Here is a 19,167-nt window from a genome sequence, read left to right on the forward strand (position 1 = left end):
TAGGAAAAGGCCAGGAAAGATGTCATGTCACACTCTCGTAATCCCTGCTCAGGATGGCAGACTGGCGGGTTGCTGGGGCTTGCTGACCAGCCAGCCCAGGTCACTTAGTGAGCTCCAAACCAGTGAGAGGCCCAGTCTTCAAAACAAAGACGGATACTGCCAGGGCCCTTGGATGCCAGGACCCTAGGTTGCTTCCCAGAGGTTAAAAAAGTACATCCCTATTGTTGAAGACACAGGACCAGAGCTCTGAGATGGATCTGAACCGAAAGCCTACGCCCTAGGTTCAGTCACATCAGGTGGCTCACATCTTCCTATAACTCCAATTCTAGGGGATCCAAAGCCATCTTCTGGCCTCTGTGGGCACCCACACACATGACACCTACACACATATACATAATTAAAAATAAAAACAACTTTTTAAAAAGACAAGACATAGACAACATATTTGCAAATCTTACTTGATAAAGAACTGGATCAGAACATACACATCCCTCATCTTAGTAAGACAAACCAGTTAAAAGTCATCAAAAAACTGGAATGCAATACCCCAAAAAAGATATACAAGTAGTTTACAAACTACACATTAAAATCATAAGGAAATACCATAAGAAAAACCTTGTGTTTTGCAAGTAGGGATGGTATGACAGACCTCTTTTCAGGAGTTTGGCTACTTCTAAAAAGTTAAAACGTGGGTCAGTAAGATGGCTCATTGGGAAGTATTGCTTGAGAGCTTGGGTTCAGTCCCTGAAACCCACTGTAGAAGAAAAAGAATAACCTCCTCTGACCTCCATACATGGCATGTGCACGTATATACACACACAAACAAATAATAATAATAATACATTTTAATTTTTTCAAAAACAAAACAAAAACACGTGCAAACCACACTTGCATACAAAAGTCAGAGCAGCACCATCTGAAACAACCCCAACTGGAAACAATCCAAGTGTCCATCACCTGGCGAATGGATAAGTGAAAAGTGACATTCCTGAACAGGTAAGCAGGTTAAAGGTGAGGTTTGGTATTCATTGTTTTACCCAGAAATAAGCATTCTGCTGAAATCAGGAACCACTCGCGCCATATATTCCAATGTGGACAACCTTGAAAACAGGATCAGTGAAAAGCTGAATGCAAATGACTGTACTGAATGGCTCCTTTTAGACTGTTCTAGAAACAGCAAATCTGCAGTGACAAAAAGTTGCTGCTCCCAGTGGGATGACATAGGGCAAGAACACTTTCCTTCGCTGGGCGGTAGTAGTGCATGCCTTTAATCCTAGCACTTGAGAGGCAGAGGCAGGCCAGTCTCTGAGTTTGAGGCCAGCGTGGTCTACAAAGCAAGTCCCAGGACAGTCAGGGCTACACAGAGAAACCCTGTCTCGGGAAACCAAAAAAAAAAAAAAGAAAGGAGGGAGGGAGGGAGGGAGGGAGGGAGGGAGGGAGGGAGGGAGGGAGGGAGGGAGGGAGGGAGGGAGGAAGATCTTCTTTCACTGGATTTCAGTGACAACACTTCTCTATGAAATGCAAAAGCTCCCCAAAACATGCTTCCAGCAGGAACGCTTACTTCAACAGAGCTGTTGAGAGCTGGCATCAACAGTGAGTAAGCACAACTTGCGTAGATCTAGAGTTCTACCGCAGCCGGGAAACATTACACGTTTCTGCTACGAGCCAGCTACTGAAGCTCAGCTGGAAAGTCGGCCCCAATGGACACAACACACTACAGGGATGACAGAACACCGTTCTCCAGGAAGAAAGGCCTGTTCAGTATAAGTCCATTTTCCTGCCGTTTTGATATCTCTGCTGAAAACATTCCTAATCCCTGCTGGAACTCTTCTGGATGTGAATCAAAACCCCTTACTTCTGGCCAAAGAAGCGAGCTTGCCACTTTTAGTTCAAGGACCTAAGAGGGACTAACTGTACCAATTACACTTGCCAGCTCTTCCTGTATCAGCATATTTTTGGCCTTGGGCTTGCAATTCGAAAAGAGAGGACCACACACTTTTATTACATCTAAGTGAGACTCCAAGCTGTTTCTCGGCTCCTTGCTACACATCTCAGCCGATTAGTGCCTATTTCAACAAAAGTCTAACATCCTTTCCTAAACATCTTAATTGGTTAAGAGCTTCTGTCGTTTGCCACTAGCAGTCACTTTAAGTCATTGATTAAAGCAGCTTACACATCAGCACAATCTGCAATCCATTTCTTTTTCAACCGGCTGAGCTTGAGAAGCGACCTTTAAGACCGCCCAGTTCAAGCACAAGCGCAGCGCTCTGCGCTTCAACAGTCCACCACGCAAGGAGGAGTCAGAATCTGCAGACGGTGGAAGGGCAGACCGAATTGCCATGAGTAAGTACTTCGCTGCTTTCTGTCTTATAAACGTATCATGTGCATTTGCTGCGAGTGGGAACTCCAGCAGCAAGCTGGCTGACATACCCTTGCCTCCTAAGTGCCGACAAATTCTGCATTTCCACAGATGCCACCTGAGAGCACGGTGCCCTGTCTCACTGATGGCAAAAGTTACCTGTGCAAACTGGTGGTTCAATATGTAAAAGGAATGTCTGAATGGACTCTGGCTTCTTTCAGTTATCCGATGCAGGGAGCCAAGAATAAGACCTACATTTTGAGAAGTGGAGAGATGTCTCGGCTGTTAAAAGCACTGTTATTCTTCTAAAGGACCTAGGTTTGATTCCCAGCATCCAAGCTAACCACTGCCAGTTCCAGGGGATCTAATGTCCTCACCTTACCTTCACAGGCACTACACACAAGGCGCACAGACACGCCTGCACACAAATATGCAAATGCATAAAAAACCTCAAAAAAAATTTAAGTTCCATTTTCAGCCAGAGAAACTTGTATCTTTCCCACATCTAACACATAAAATGGACACGAGAACAAACCTATTCAGCAAGTCTTAGGCAAACCACTTCACTACACTACATGAGGAAACAAGCCACTAAAGACAAGATTGCTGTGGTGTGCTACATGCAAACTTCCTGTGATGTTCTCAGGAGAAAGCCATGTGCTCACTTTGAATGCAGGCATCGCAGTGCGTGTTCATTTGTATGCTACACGCATTTCTTTCTTAAGAGACAGCCAGGCCACATTCTAAGAGCCATATTCTATACTTAGAAATTTTCTCATCCACAGAGTAGCAGGAATGAACTTACGAATTTTAGAAGAAGATTAAGAATGGGCGGAAGCCTTTTCAGAGAGCTGTTGAAATACAAAAATGCATTCAGACAAACACATACATGTATATATGGGAAATGTGTGTATATGTACGTGTTCATGGGTGGAAGTGTACGCACATATGTGTGTTGTATGTGTGTGTATATTTGTGTGCACTAACGTAGAGGCCAGAGGCCAACATTGGCGTCTTCTTCATTCACTCTCTACCTTATTTTTAATGTTAGTATTCATGTGTGTGTACATGAGTGTGTGTGTGTGTGCACATGTGTATGCACATGTATGTGTATGTGTGTGTGTGAGATGCCACAGCATGCATATAGAGGTTTGTCCACCTTCATGTGGGATTCAGAGATCACACTTAGGCCATGAGGTTTGCACATAAGTACCTTTACCTACTGAACCATTTTGCTAGGCCTCCTCTCACAGAACCTGGAGCTCAACAATTTGGCTAGGCTGGCTAGCCAATGAACTCCAAGCATAACTTGTCAATACTCCCCAGGGGGAGCTGGAAAGATGGCTCAGAGGTTAAGAGCACTGGCTTCTCTTTCAGAGGTCCTGAGTTCAATTCCCAGCAACCACACAGTGGCTCACAACCACCTATGATGAGATAGATCTGTTGCCCTCTTCTGGTGTGCAGTCAAGCATGCAGATAGAACACTGTATACTAGATAGGTAGGTATGTTGGTATGTAGGTAGGTAGACAGACAGACAGACAGACAGACAGACAGACAGACAGATCGATCTTGAAGAAAATACTCCTCGGGGGGTTACAAGCATCCTCCACCATGCCTGGCTGATTTTCCATGTGAGTGCTAGGAATCGGACCGGTTCCAATGTTCGCACAGCAGGCCCTTTACCAACTAAACCACAGTTCTAGCCCCTGAAAATACTCTAATGATAGTTAGTTACATGTGAATGACGGTCTTTAGCTTCCATACATAATGTCATTTCTAGTTTATCTTTTCATCTTTATTTCACATTTCATTTTAATTATCTGGCAGATGAGCTTTACTGCACTAAACTGTACATTCAGGGTAGCTACAGAAGACATGAACTGACTCTTCGGAACTGGACACAGCATCTTTTACCCATTTGCAGCAATCTGTAGAAAGTCATCCTAACTATTCTGGGCCTCAGTCCACCCACGTGGAGATGACTCCAAGGGCCACTGATGTGTAATTATTGTGTCAAATCGTAACACATGTCTCCTGCAGGTCCTTCAGGAATCCAAATAGCCTTTTATGTTCGAGTATGATACATGTCCTGATGAATGATGCATGAAATAAGCCTGATACTCGAGTTCTGACTTAAATTTAAATCAAGTCAAAAAAAGAAACAAGTGAAAATATTTAATAAAAAATATAAATTATAGTCTAAACCCCAAGTCAGCAATTGTGTGTTCTCTCCCTCATGACTACATGCTATTCTGGGAAAGGAATAAGAAAGTATGTCAAACTTTTCAAAATTTTTTTTATGGATCTGAAGATGTTTACAAGTTAATCATTGTATTTAGTTTCTTTTTAAAAATATGTTCAAGATATTTAGCAAAACTTTTTTTCTTAAGTTGACAAGTTCTGTGTAGATAAAGGTCACATTTTTTTTGTTTGTTGTTTGCTTATTTGTTTTGTTTTGGTTGTCCTGGAACTCAGAGAGATATCTGCCTGCCTCTGCCTCCCCAGTATTGGCATTAAAGGAGTGTGCCACCACTGCCCAGCATCCACATTTTAATCTAATCTTTATCTGGACAAAGCTCTGACAGATTATCTAATTCATTCTCTGAATTATATACATCAGGACAACCTACAAAAAGGAAACACACACACATATGGGGGGGGGGAACTGACTCTTTTAGATCACAAGGCTCAAAAATCCACAGTTCAGAATTGACTCGTGGCAGAAAAATCACATATTTATGTAAATAAGTTTCTGTGAAAATGGGACGGAACTATACCACATGAAAACAGAATGGAAAAAACACTTACTGCACTTCGATGAACAATATAATTTCATTACCATTTAATTATAGCATGTTTTACTTAGTGCTGGAAAAACTTGGAAAAATAAATTTTAAAAAACATTTCTTAATATTAAAAGAATGTTTTTGAAGAAAAATGAATAAAAAACCATGGTGGGGTTCACAAAATCACAGCGACTTGGGAGTGAGATCTGATCTAAATAAACTAAAGGAAAGAGAGGGGGAGGGATTAAAGCCTCTGGACCCACAGAATACACTGAGCATCCTCTATCAAAGGGACGTGGGATATTGCCAGTGTCAGCAATGGAGGACGAGTCTGCACCACTTCCACCTGGGATGTCCTGACACTCTCTGGCAGGCTGGAGTTCCCTGTCACTATGCAGACGTCTAATATAAAACAGATTTATAATCTGCATGACAAAAAAGGACCCATCAATGAGGAAGTCATCTCATTATAAAATGAGTTATGTTCCATCCTGCTAGCTGCTCCCACGTGTTCATCTTTTCTAGCAGGAACATCACAGCTCTTCTACCTAATGCCCCATATGCAGGTGCAATTTATCAGTTCAGACATACCTCAGTCACACAGGCATGGGGAATGACTAAAGTGTAGCTAGTCTTTCTCCTCTGTCTTGCTGTCTGCCCTTAGACCACGTTAGCGTTCTTAAGTAAAGTAGGAAAAGTGTTAGAAATCTGTGGCGTTCTACTAATGGTTGGGTAGGGAAACACATTCAAACTAGTGGACACATTTGATCTGAGGAACCTCGGAGAAGTCTGTGAAACCACAATTATAGGTAATAAACCATAGATGCTGACAACAGTTCTTTCATGAACAGCATGAATGAACAGGGAAATTTTATTATGCATGTGGTCATGGTCAAGACCCTCTACATTGTAAAACTGTGGTAACAGAATGTCAGAGTGAACAGTGAAGAAGGGACTTAATAGAAAGATACAACAGCTCCCAGAAGGCCCAGCAGCCAGGAGTGTTTCTATCTCCTATCTGTCAATATGATTAGAAAAAGAGTAATCATCCCCCCACCCCACACTGAACGCCAAAAGACAAGGAAGTGTATAGCTGCCTACAGTAGACTGCTGATCTTAGCAGATGGTAATATTAGTAAGGTCTCAGTGGACCCATGCTGCAAGCAGGCAGGACAGAAAGGAAGTACTCCCATGTTTTAGTTAATACCAGTGGGTGATACGATCATTTCTACCTAAGCGATATTATCAACAATCTACTGTTAGTCAAACTTCTGTCAATCAATCAATCAAAAAAAAAAAAAAAAACCAGACAAGAAAAAGGAGGACTTCCTCCTCCCTTCCCTTAACAGAGGTCTCTTGGAGGGATAAAGCAGATCACTACCTGGAAGGGTGCTTACGATCTGGACAGGTGATGCTTTGATATGCAAGGAAATGTGAGTTTGGGATCATAAAGGCCTAGGTAGAGAGATGCCAAACAGAAGAACAAAGCAAGACAAGAAATGAGCAGACAAAACCTTTCAAGTAGAAAGCAAGAGTGGGAGGAGCAAAAGAGAAGCCACAAAGCACCAGCATTAACAAGCTGGGTTCCTTCACTGGCAAGTCTAGTTTGATGAGAGCCGTGGGGGGCTGTGATGCAGCCAACCCTAAGAGGAAGTACAGAGAACACCCACTATCACAACACAGCAGTGTCACACTCACAGTGAACAAAAGGCCCAAAAGACACAAGGTTGTAGATATGGGACATAATATGTAGGAAAGGGGGCCATCAAAATGGCTTAGCAGGTAAAGCTGCTCGCTACAAAATCTGAAGACCTGAGTTGGATCCTGGAGCCCCATATGGTAGAAAATCAACTGACGCAAGTTCCCTTCTGACCTACACACACACACACACACACACACACACGCAAGCGCACACGCACGCACACACATAAATATAATAATAATAACAAATGAATAAATAAATGCAATTTTAAAAATTAAATGTAGGAAAAGATGTTGTTAGAAAGCAGAGAAACGAGACCAGCCTGGTCTACAAGAGCTAGTTCCAGGACAGGCTCCAAAACCACAGAGAAACCCTGTCTCGAAAAACCAAAAAAAAAAAAGAAAGCAGAGAAACAATTTGCTAATCAGAAAAATTTGCTCTGTGAATGAAGCTTATGTTCAAATCCCTGTATTTTTTTTTTTTTTTTTTTTTTGATTTTTCGAGACAGGGTTTCTCCGTAGCTTTTTTTGGTTCCTGTCCTGGAACTAGCTCTTCTAAACCAGGCTGGGCTCGAACTCACAGAGATCCGCCTGCCTCTGCCTCCCGAGTGCTGGGATTAAAGGCGTGCGCCACCGCCACCCGGCCCCTGTATGATTTTTGGAGAGGTCCAGCTCTTCCAATTTTACATTGTTTTTCATCAGCAAAATGGATATAATCATGGTGTGGGACAATGGTCTGTATTCTATTATTATTTTAAATAAACGCTGATTGGCCAGTAGCCAGGCAAGAAGTATAGGCGGGACAACCAGACAGGAAGTAGAGGCGGGTCAATGAAAACAGGAGAATTCTGGGAAGAATGAAGTACTAGTCTGCAGTCCTGACCCAGCCACAGAAGAAGTAAGATGTGACTGCCTCACTGAATAAGGTACCGAGCCACGTGGCTAACATAGACAAGAATAATGGGCTAATGTAAGTTATAAGAGTTAAGAAGATGCCTGAGCTAATGGGCCAATCCGTTTATAACTAATGTAGACCTCTGTGTGATTTCTTTGGGACTTAAGGGCTGCAGGACCAGGCGGGACAGAAAAACTCAGTCAACTTAAGCACACCTCTTAGAACCTATATGCCATGTAGTCTATTTCCCTTGTTATTTTATTTTGTTTTATTTTTTTTTTAAATATTTATTTATTTATTATGTGTACAATATTCTTTCTGCGTGTATGCCTGAAGGCCAGAAGAGGGCACCAGACCCCATTACAGATGGTTGTGAGCCACCATGTGGTTGCTGGGAATTGAACTCAGGACCTTTGGAAGAGCAGGCAATGCTCTTAACCACTGAACCATCTCTCCAGCCCCCCTTCCCTTGTTATTTTAAAAGACTGATTCAAACCCTAATTCTGTGACGCAGGGGAACCGTGCTGTCCTAAGCTGGAGTGAATTCTTAGGAAGGTTCTCTCTGGTGCTCTCATCAGAAGTCCTCTGTCTAGGCAGAGGGATTCCAGACACCAAACTTCCCCTTCACGAGTGTCCCCGTACAGCAGCAACCCAACATGGCCAGAGTTTTGTCCCTCTGGCTTTTGTGGTTCTTACTTGGGAACGGGTGGAGAAAACTGTAGACGTGCCCAGGGACTGACTCGCTTACTTTCCTGGCCCTCTTACCGTTCCTCACCCCTCCTTTCCTGAATCAGCTCTGGGACTTCTGTCTTCTTAGGAGCCATGGTGTTTCCCCTTCTTCTCAAGCCTTAGCAATGACTGGTGACCAAGCCTGGGACAAGGGTTCCCTCTTTGCCCTGAACACCCATCCAGTGTTTCCTGAATAGAAGCAATCCACTCAGACACAATTAAGTTCTAACATCCTCTCCATTTCCTTTTCAGGACTGCTATACAGGGTAATGAAGCACCAGAACAAAGTGCTGCCTCGATGCTCCCCCTCCATAGATACCAAGTAACTAGAAGGCGCCACATAGTGGCGATCATAGCTACAATTAGTCCCTGAAGAGACCATCCTACATGACTCTGGAAGACCAACCTCTTTCAGAGGTTACACACTGACTGGCCAAAGTAATTGACAACAAGCAACTAAAAGCTAAAATCCCAATCTTTCTCTAAGATACAATAAATATGCCAGGAATGTTAGCATATTTCTTTAATATCAACACTTAAGAGGCAGAGGTAAGTGGATCTCTGTGAGTTAGAGGTCTGGTCTACATAGTGAGTTCCAGGCCAGAGAGGGTTAAACAGTGAGATTCTGTCTCAAAAAAAACAAAAAACTGTATCTATGACTGACAACAAAGTCCTTTGATTTATCTGCCCTCTTTCAAACACAAAGTCACTATAAAAGTCTCTACTGATATCAATTCCTAAAAGAAATAATTTTAAACAAGCAAGTAAGCAAACGAACAAAAAACAATCTACCAATCTTCCTGCCTCAGCCTGCCAAGCACTGGGTGGGAGTTCATGCTCAGTGATACATGCAGTCTGAGACATTGCTCTGGCAATCCTCCTGAAACTGTCATCTAGAATTCTAGACGTCATCTATTTTGATGAAGGGTGTGGTAGTTTGAATGTAATTGGCCTCCATAATTTCACAGGGAGTGGCACAATTAGGAGGTGTGGGTTTGGAGGAGGTATGGCCTTGCTGGAGGAAGTGTGTCACTGTAGGGGCAGGTTTTGATGTTTAGTATACTCAGGATACTGCCTAGTGTCTTAGTCAACTTCCTGTTGCCAACAAGATGGAGGACTCTCACCCACAACTGCCTGCACACCGCCATGCTCCCTGCAATGATGACAATGGACTGAGTCTCTAAATTATAAGCAAGCCACCCCAACTAAATGTTTTCTCTATAAGAGTTACCATAGCCATGGTGTCTCTTCACAGCAATAAAAACCCTAAGACAGGGGCTGGAGAGATGGCTCAGAGGTTAAGAGCATTGCCTGCTCTTCCAAAGGTCCTGAGTTCATTTCCCAGCAACCACATGGTGGCTCACAACCATCTATAATGAGATTCGGTGCCCTCTTCTGGCATGTATGTATACACAATAAATAAATAAAGTCTTTAAAAAAAAAAAAAAAAACCCTAAGACAAAGGGCTTTTGGTTTTGTTTGTTTGAGACAGAGTCCTGTCTCTTTGTAGCCCCAGCTGTCCTGGAACTCGCTCTGTAGACCAGACTGGCCTGGAACTCAGAGGATCCACCTACCTCTGCCTCCAGAGCTCTGGGATTAAAGATGTGAGCCGCCAGGCCCAGCTTAGACGGCATGTTCTTCTGTCTTACAACTCAAAGGCTCTTTTCCTATATAGTAACACTTAACATAACAAAAGCCTCTTCTTCTATCCCAAACATAGACCATACATAGACCATACATAGACATTTTCTGTCTGCAGATTACTATGACCACAAAGTTGGTCTTTGTCAGCAAATGATCATGAACTTGGCCTTTGATGTTCCTGCCAATAGGATCTGACCTGGTGACAGGCCATGTTCTCTGAGGCTTCCCACAGTAAGCTTGTCTTTGGGCATGGCAAGCCAGGCATCTTGTCAGACCCCAGATTTCACACCTATGCTTGGGAACATGTTCAGTAGTCAGTTTTCCACTACAAAGTTGTCACACTGGAAGAGAAATTTCTTTCTTTCTTTCTTTCTTTCTTTCTTTCTTTCTTTCTTTCTTTCTTTCTTTTTTTTTAATTTTCGAGACAGGGTTTCTTCGTAGCTTTTGGTTCCTGTCCTGAACTAGCTCTTGTAGACCAGGCTGGCCTCGAACTCACAGAGATACACCTGCCTCTGCCTCCAGCGTGCGCCACCATCGCCCGGCTGGAAGAGAAATTTCTAAGCATACATGAAAACACAGACACAGAGAAAAGACAGCCAGGAACTGCCTGACTCTGGGTAGCAAAGATGAATGTCCAGACTGAACGTGGAAACAAGCCTACAGGCTTACCAACTGTCATCTGCTGTCTTGTAAGAGAACACGAAGAGGAATGGAATTAGTGAATATCACTACCCTCCAATCAATTTTAAAAACTGTTTTCGATAATAGTCACAACATAAATGGAACTGTAGGTTCTAAATGACAAGAAAAGGTGAGGAACAAGGTCACGTGAAAAGGATCGAGTCTGGGAACGCCAGTGAAGTGCTTCTGAGACTACACAGATGGGGCCCACACTCTTGGGACAGGGGCAAGAACTGTGCCTCAGAAGACAAGATGGGATCAACCTTACTCACAGGACACCAAAGAACTTTAAGATGGAAATAAACGTTCCATAGTTGTGATGCAAAGCTTCTGCAATAGGGAGCCTGGCACCGTAGTTTCATCTTTGCTTGGGTCGATCTGTGCTGTATTGACCACCCCAGTCCCCGACCCACTGTGCTCATGATGCCAATTCCGTGAGCCCTGGCAAGCGGCACAGATCTGCCAGTGCAGACGAATGCTGTGAACGTATTGCAAGGAAACACCACAGCTCCTCATCTGGACTTTACATCAGCCGGACTAACTACTTCCTCTTGAACACCAAGTGAGTGGCACGCCACTTACCTTCCTCAAAGCTGATAATCTTCTGTCTCACTAGAGCACGGAAGTTTTCAACAGGATTCACACTTCCAACCTAGAGCAGACGCAGAGAAACACACTGCAGGTCACGTAAGGTTTTGGCAATATCCCACATCTTAGTTTCATTCCGGCCGCTGTGATAACACACCCTGACAAAAGCAACTTCCACAAGAGTGTTGATTTGACTCACAGTTGCGGATTACAGTCAATCACAGCAGGCAAGTCACAGGGAAAGGCCTCTGAGGGAGTCTGGTCATAGCATATTCATAACCAGGAAAAGAGAGCAAGTAATGTCTGCATGGGAGAGCTCAGCTGGCTTTCTGCAGTCTGTGAAGTTCCTAGGGAATGGTGTCACCTGCAGTGGGCAGGCTGTCCCACCTCAATTACTGTAAGTGGGCTAATCCCCCATAATCATGCCCACAGGTCAACCTGACCTAAACAATTTCTCTCTGAGACTCAATTCCCAGATGATTCTAGGTTATGTCATGTTGACAGCTAAAACCAACCATCACATCTCAAGCAAGACAGATGGCTTAATGGAGTAAGTGTGCTCTTGAAAACAAAAAAGAAGGCCTTTCTATCATTATGACTTCCAGGATTCTGTTAAAAGAAGATTCAGGGATGGGCAAGATGGCTCACCAGGTAAAGGTACTTTGCTGCCAAGCCTAATGCCCTGAGTTCAATCCCCAGGATCCACATGATAGACAGAGAAAACCAACTCCTGCCAGTTGTCTTATTTCTACATGTACATTATGGCATGCACACGTGCATGTATGCAAACATGTACACATACAAAAACAGACCACCTGTGCATTCTGATCACCAAGTAGGAAAGAGAGGGCATTGTCACGTGAGGTCATACTAAATAATTTTCCCATTATGATGACATGAGAAACAGCAGTCAAAAGCTTAAGTCATTGAACTACTGGGGCAGGGGGAGCTGCTACTAGCCCTTTGACATTGATGTTTTGGTAGAATACATAAATATGCCCATACTGAACATATCCTTTTAAAAAATAAGATCATATATACAGATGTATTGCAGTACAACTCTCTCTGATCACACCTCTGTCTTTAATCTGCATTAATCTCAACCCTAAGAAGGCCTCTGCAGCACTTAGCTCTGTGAGGGCTTCCTGTGAGCACTGATAAACTTTACTAGAAAATACATTATCCCTGCTTGGCTTGGACCAGTGTGAGGAAAGTGCTCAGAGCATGAGGTTATGACTTTTCAATACTACAGAAGATTCCCACGAAGCCCAAATCACTGTTCAGACTTTTGATTTTTCTGGCACATTTTTGTTTGACTTTGCTAACTGGGGAAACGCTATGATCTGCTGATTCAAAACAATGCTGCATATATGAAGTTAATACATTCCAAGTTCCAAAAACCTTCTTTCTCACCAAAAGAAACTCTCAGGATCAAAGGGAATTTGATTTGGAAAGTTGTCACCTTGCAAATTCTGTTTTGAAAGGGGTTTTGTTAGGTTTATTTTTATTACTTTTTAATTACATGTGTGTATCTGTGTGTGGGTTTGTGCACATGAGAGCAAGCACTAATGAAGGCCAGAACTGTTGGATTCGAGGGTTATGAGCCACCCCACGTGGGTGCTGAGAACAGAACACGGGTGGTCTGAACCATCCGAGCCACCTCTCCCACCTCTGAAGTTTTACACTAGGAAAAAGATAGAAATGGTACACTGACTCCAATTCTATGTATTTGGGGAATCAGACTCAGATCATTAGCCATCCCCTACTTACCCCTGTCATCTTTACTAAATGGAGAACTGTGAAATGAAGCCAGTAAGAAAATCTGCACAGGAGAGCTGCCACTGAGTGCTATGCTCCACATCTTACTCAGAGCTGTTTACTGCAGACAGACAGGTAATTCCATGTGCCATTCACTACTAGTTACTTCCAGGAAGAAAGGAAGAACATGGGGTGGGTCCATATGGTTCACAGACAGAAAGGATCGGAGAAAGTGGCATGCCAGCAGACTCATCAAGCCCAAGTCTTGGCCTCCCTGCAGTGGGAGGGAGGGACACCGGAAGAGCTCAGTTTACCTTGGTGACATTCCCTTCAGCCAGGCTGGAAATACTGATGTGAGTTTCTTCTTTCTCAGTCTTACATTTTTTAGCGGCAGGCCCCTCTTCTTGACTAGAAAGGAAAGAAACAGGTAAAATTTCCCCCTTAAAACAAAATAAAACAAAACAAAAATACAATACATCAGATATTTTATGTGAAAAGTGTAAAGCTATTTTTCAATCTAAAGTAAACAAACATAACGTTTAGACAAATAGCAGGCCTCTCCTCGCAGCCCTGGGGCCCTGACAGGAGGCCTTGGAGTAGTGTGGGCTTTGTTTCACAGTGGTACCGAAGGCAGCAGCCCCTAGTTGCATCACGGGGTACATGAGAAAGACGTCATGGCAAGCACAGGTAACGGGGTTGGACATTAACTAAGAAATCCATCTGTACACAAGCCAGCTTCCTGAACCCATCTCAGAATCCAGAATTTGCGTACACAGAACTTTGTGGCTCAAAAATCCACCTTCCCCACTGTACTAACCTATGTAAGATTTCTATAAGCTTCTAATTAAAGTGTCATAAGTTAAATATGCAAAAACTTCTTTTTCAAGTCTTAAATGTTTTCTTCAAAGCACACCTTTTAATTTCCTTCTTACAGCCCTGATTCTGTTTAGGCATGGTGCTAACAAAGTCCAATAGCATCCATCAATGTGCCAAGGAAAGATCGCTCCAAGAAAGGCTATCAAACATCTGCCTCAAGTAACATACTGGCTTTAATAACATGCTGGCTCCAAAGTCATGAGGACGTTAAGGTAATCACAGAAGAAAAAGAAATCCAATCCAAAGTCCCTACCCATCATCTCCCCCACACAAAGACATGAAGAATTTTCTCCTGAAGAAATAGTAAGTGTAGGCTAAGGGCAGCCAACAAGAAACAACTGAAATTAGTAACTAATGAATTTGTAACTATGTTCTAATGAATTAGTAACTAATGAATTTGTAACTATGTTCTAGTTAGAGCTGGGGAGATGACTCAAGCAGACAGACCTGAGTTCAATTTCTTAGAGCTCATGGTATGTGTGTGTGTGTGTGTGTGGTATGTGTGGTGTATATATGTGGTAGTGTGGTATGTGTATATATATGTGTGTGTGCATGTGTTTTTGTGTGGTTTTGTGTGTGTGTACACATGTGCATGCTTGTGTGTATGTGTACAGATGTATTGTGTAAATGTGTGCATGTGTGCACGTGTGTGTGGTGTGTTTGTGATGTATGGTGGGGGACTGTGTATGTGTCTCTGTGTCATAATGATACACTGTAGTTCTAGTGTTTGGGAAGTAGAGACAGGTGGACCCTTGGGAATCTTAACTTACGTGGTGAGCCACAGGCCAGTGAGAGATCTTGTCTCAGGAAAATTTTTTTAAATGTGGATGTTGCCAGAGAAATGACATCCACAGTTGTACTCTGGCTTCTGCACATTAATGTGCATATACATACAAACATGCATACAAATGTACACACATACATATATACCAATAAATAATCTATTTTAATTGACAAACTATGTATGTCAAAAATAACAATGTTTTAAAACAAGAAAAGTTATTGTGGTATGACTAACTGGAGCTAATGAATACACACATTACTTTACCCTGCTCTTTTCTTCTTTAATTGTAATGGGAATAGCTAAAATCTCTTTATGAGCTCCCTCTCCTTTGGTGAAGTTGGGCAGTGTGGGTAGTGCTGGGAATCAAACTCAAAGTCTTGTGCATGCCAGGCACCCTTCCCTCTATTAAAGATTTTCAATGCTATTATTTCAAAATGTATTGACTTTTTGCTCAAATCCCTACCCTCAAATAATGAATTTTAAAAATGAAGAAAAAATTAGGTAGGCAGAAACTGGATTAAATAAGGAACCCTCTCTTACAGGGACTCGCAGAATAATCAGCACAGTCATAAGCTGCGTGTGACCTAAAACTTCTATTCACTGACATATCCCTTTGAGAAGCAGAGAGGAGAGAGGACAATAGGACGAGGGCAGGCGGTGTAAGGGCGAAGTCATCACTGCTTTTCCCTTCCTAGAAGTGTACAAGTGCGTAAGGGCCGACAGCAGACATGGAAGAGAAGGACACAGACCAGAGGGAGGCAATTCCAACCGACAGAGTGTGAAAACAAGCCAGAGCCAGCCACTGCAACTGGACTGCACCAGAGACAGGAACAGAACACAGGTGATGATCTGGGGACAAATATACCTGGCTTCCAGGTTCAGTGTTTTGTAGATTTTTTATTTGAAATTTTAACTTATTCTCCTCCTCCTCCTCCTCCTCCTCCTCCTCCTCCTCCTCCTCCTCCTCTTCCTCCTCCTCCTCCTTCGTGTGTATGTGTGTGTGTGTGTGTAGGTATCCACATGCTACAGCTTACATGTAGAGGTCAGAGGACATGAGGCAGCTGGTTCTCTCTCCACTGTGAATTCTAGGAATCCAACTTAGGCCACCAGGCTTGTACAGCAAATGCTTTTGTCTGCTGAGCCATCTTGCCAGCCCTAGTCTCAGCCTTTCACGTCTTCTTGGTACAGGCATATGATTTGATTCTAGGATATAATCTAGATTTTAGAGTTTACTTACTTACGGAGTTACCACTCAGCTGAGCTTCACTTTTCTCCTAATGAAAGCACAGCAACGGAAATTACCTTTAGTATATCAACTATCCTCTTCCTAAACACAAATTAACATATAATAACAAGAAGCAACACTGAGAGATGACTCAGTGATTAAGAGCATTTGCTGTTCTTGCAAAGATACAGGTTTGATTCCCAGGACTGACACGATAGATCACCAGTGTCTGTACGTAATTCCAGTTTCAGGAATTAGCATCCTCTTCTGGCCTTCACAGACAGAAACACACGTGGTGCATATACATACATGCAGGCAAACACTCATAAAAATTAATGAATGAATAAATGAAGGAACAAATCTGGACCTGCCTAAGGAGCACATATCCTGCCCGGATTTCTGCGCGCCTTTCTGCATCAGATAAATGCCTCTGTCTTTTCTCTCTGCCTCCAGCGGAAGAAGCAAATCCAACATTTGGCCAGCACAAATTGGTCTTTAAGACTTTTTTTTAAGTCACAAACTTGGGTGGGTAGGGAATGGGGTAGATCCAGGAAAAGTTGGAGGAAGAGGGTTGACTATGATCAGAACGTGTTTTATGAAACTCAAAACTCTCAAAGAATAAAAATAAATACAAATCTTTTTTAAAAAGAATGAAGTGGGGGCTGGAGAGATGGCTCAGAGGTTAAGAGCATTGCTTGCTCTTCCAAAGGTCCTGAGTTCAATTCCCAGCAACCACATGGTGGCTCACAACCATCTGTAATGAGGTCTGGTGCCCTCTTCTGGCCTGCAGGCATACACACAGACAGAATATTGTATACATAATAAATAAATATTTAAAAAAAAAAAAAGAATGAAGTGTTACATATACAAAGTGTCACACTAAGTCCTGTGGAGTTAAATCACATGAAGGGTTTCTTAGGCCTCTAAAAGAAGATTTGAGGAAAGGAAGGATAAAAGTATATAGTGTATGTACCATATTCCCTGTATCTAGCAGGTAAAAACTGCCCAGGAAATAATATGGTCAACAGTTTCAAGGTCAAGCAATTAATAGTAGTATTATAAATTTTGCATTTAATACTCACGACATCTATGTGAAATGGGAAAGGACAATGATAATCTCTGAATTATCTATGAAGATACTACACCCCAGAAAGCAGAAACTACCCATGCAGCCACATGGACACACAAACCTTAACAGTGCTGCATTAGGATGATGGGACCATTAGCAAAATACTTTCAGAAATACATAAACACTTGGTAATTGGTAGCAAAATGTATATACAGCATTTATGTGTCATCCATTGAGCTAGATTCTAAATCCTGAATTTGCAAACATTAATTGTGTTCTCAATACTTCCAACAAGGACAAATTTAAGAAAGGTAAATACAAACACAGACAAAATACTGTGCTAAGAAACACATCACATCTAGCAAGTGACGGTACCAGCTGCGGCGCAGGATGCAGCTGGAAGGGCTAGAGAGAGCAGAAATGGAAGGGGGCTGGGGGTACGATCCACTGACAGAGCACACGTGTGAGGCACTGGAGTCAATCCCCAACCAAAGCAGCAAGGGTAAGGAAAGCAATAGTGTTTTCAAGGTAGCGGGACTGTGTAGACTTCTGTCTGCTGGACTCTCCCTTTGTGTAATAGTCTGATCACCTTAGGTGGCAAGTAGGAGGAGGCGACTGAAAACAAGACTAATATGCAGTTTAAGAATCAGAACTAAACAGAGAACTCTCAACAGAGGAATCTAAAATGGCTGAAAGGCACTTAAGGAAATGCTCAACATCCTTAGTCATCAGAGAAATGCGAGTCAAAACAACTCTGAGATTCCATCTTACACCTGTAAGAATGGCCAAGATCAAAAACACTGATGACAACTTATGCTGGAGAGGTTGTGGGGAAAAGGGAACACTTCTGCATTGCTGGTGGGAATGGAAGCTGGTACAGCCCCTTTGGATGTCAGTATGAAGATTTAACAGAAAATTAGGAAACAACCCACTTCAAGACCCAGTAATACCACTTTGGGGTATATATCCAAAGGATACTCAATCGTGCCACAAGGATATGTGCTCAGCTATGTTCATAGCCAGAACCTGGAAACAACCGAAATGCCCCTCGACCAAAGAATGGATAAGGAAAATGTGGTACATTTACACAATGAAGTACTACACAACAGAAAAAAATAGCAACAGCTTGAATTTTGCAGGAAAATGGATGGAGCTAGAAAACATCATTTTGAGTGAGGTAACCCAGACACAGAAAGACAATTATATGCATTCACTCATAAGTGGTTTTTAAACATAAAGAAAACCAGCCTACAAATCACAATCTTAGAGAGATGTGGATCCTAAGAGATACATACATGGATCTAATCTACATGGGAAGTAGAAAAAGACAAGATCTCCTTAGTAAATTGGGAGCATGGGGACCTTGGGAGAGGGTTGAAGTGGGGGGTAGAGGCAGGGAGGGGAGCAGAGAAAAATGTAGAGCTCAATAAAAAAGAATAAGAACTAAACTGAGCAGTGGTAGTGCACACCTTTAATCCCAGCACTGGAGAGGCAGAGGCAGGTCAATCTCTGTGAGTTCAAAGCCAGCCTGATCTACAGAGTGAGTTCCAGGACAGCTAGGGCTACACAGAGAAACCTATCTCAAAAAAAAAAAAAAAAAAAAAAAAAAAAAGGAAGAATCAGAACTATTGAAATCTTGTTTGGTATGTGGAGTGTAAGGGCACTTTTCTGGGGAAAGGTTCATAGTTTTGTATCAAATGAGTCCATCACATGGGGGTGGGATTAAGAATAATGGCATTAAAGAACTTTAAGCAGCCGTGATGTGGTCCAACTCTTTTTTAAAATATAAAACATCCACTCAGGCTAAAAAGATGAGTCAGGGGATAAATGCACCTGCCACCAAGCCTGACAACCTGAATTCAAGTTCCAGGACCCAGATGACAGGAGAGAATCAACTCCACAGGTTGTCCTTGGACATGTGTACCACAGTGCAGGCATATTTCCCAACCCCCCCAACACATACACACACATAGATTTTAAAAAAAGTAATAATTTATTTTAAACTTCTCTCTAATCAGCTGGCAGCCTCTGGGTATCTCAGAAAAAGGTAATCAGAGCTGGGTGGTGATAA

At 42.6% G+C, this 19,167-nt stretch overlaps 1 protein-coding gene across 1 annotated transcript in view; it reads right to left on the bottom strand.

The window, feature by feature from the left end:
• Positions 1 to 19,167, bottom strand: part of Xrcc5 (X-ray repair cross complementing 5) — a 102,745-nt gene that overhangs the window by 29,058 nt on the left and 54,520 nt on the right. The window contains exons 15-16 of the mRNA XM_057762816.1: positions 13,457 to 13,550; positions 11,379 to 11,448 (exon numbers count right to left, since the gene is read on the bottom strand). Coding sequence (XP_057618799.1) covers positions 11,379 to 11,448; positions 13,457 to 13,550 — 164 coding nt within the window. The remainder of the gene's footprint in view (positions 1 to 11,378; positions 11,449 to 13,456; positions 13,551 to 19,167) is intronic.

This window comes from Chionomys nivalis, chromosome 2 (genome assembly GCF_950005125.1).
Source record: "Chionomys nivalis chromosome 2, mChiNiv1.1, whole genome shotgun sequence".
In the NCBI taxonomy this organism is placed as follows: Eukaryota; Metazoa; Chordata; class Mammalia; order Rodentia; family Cricetidae; genus Chionomys; species Chionomys nivalis.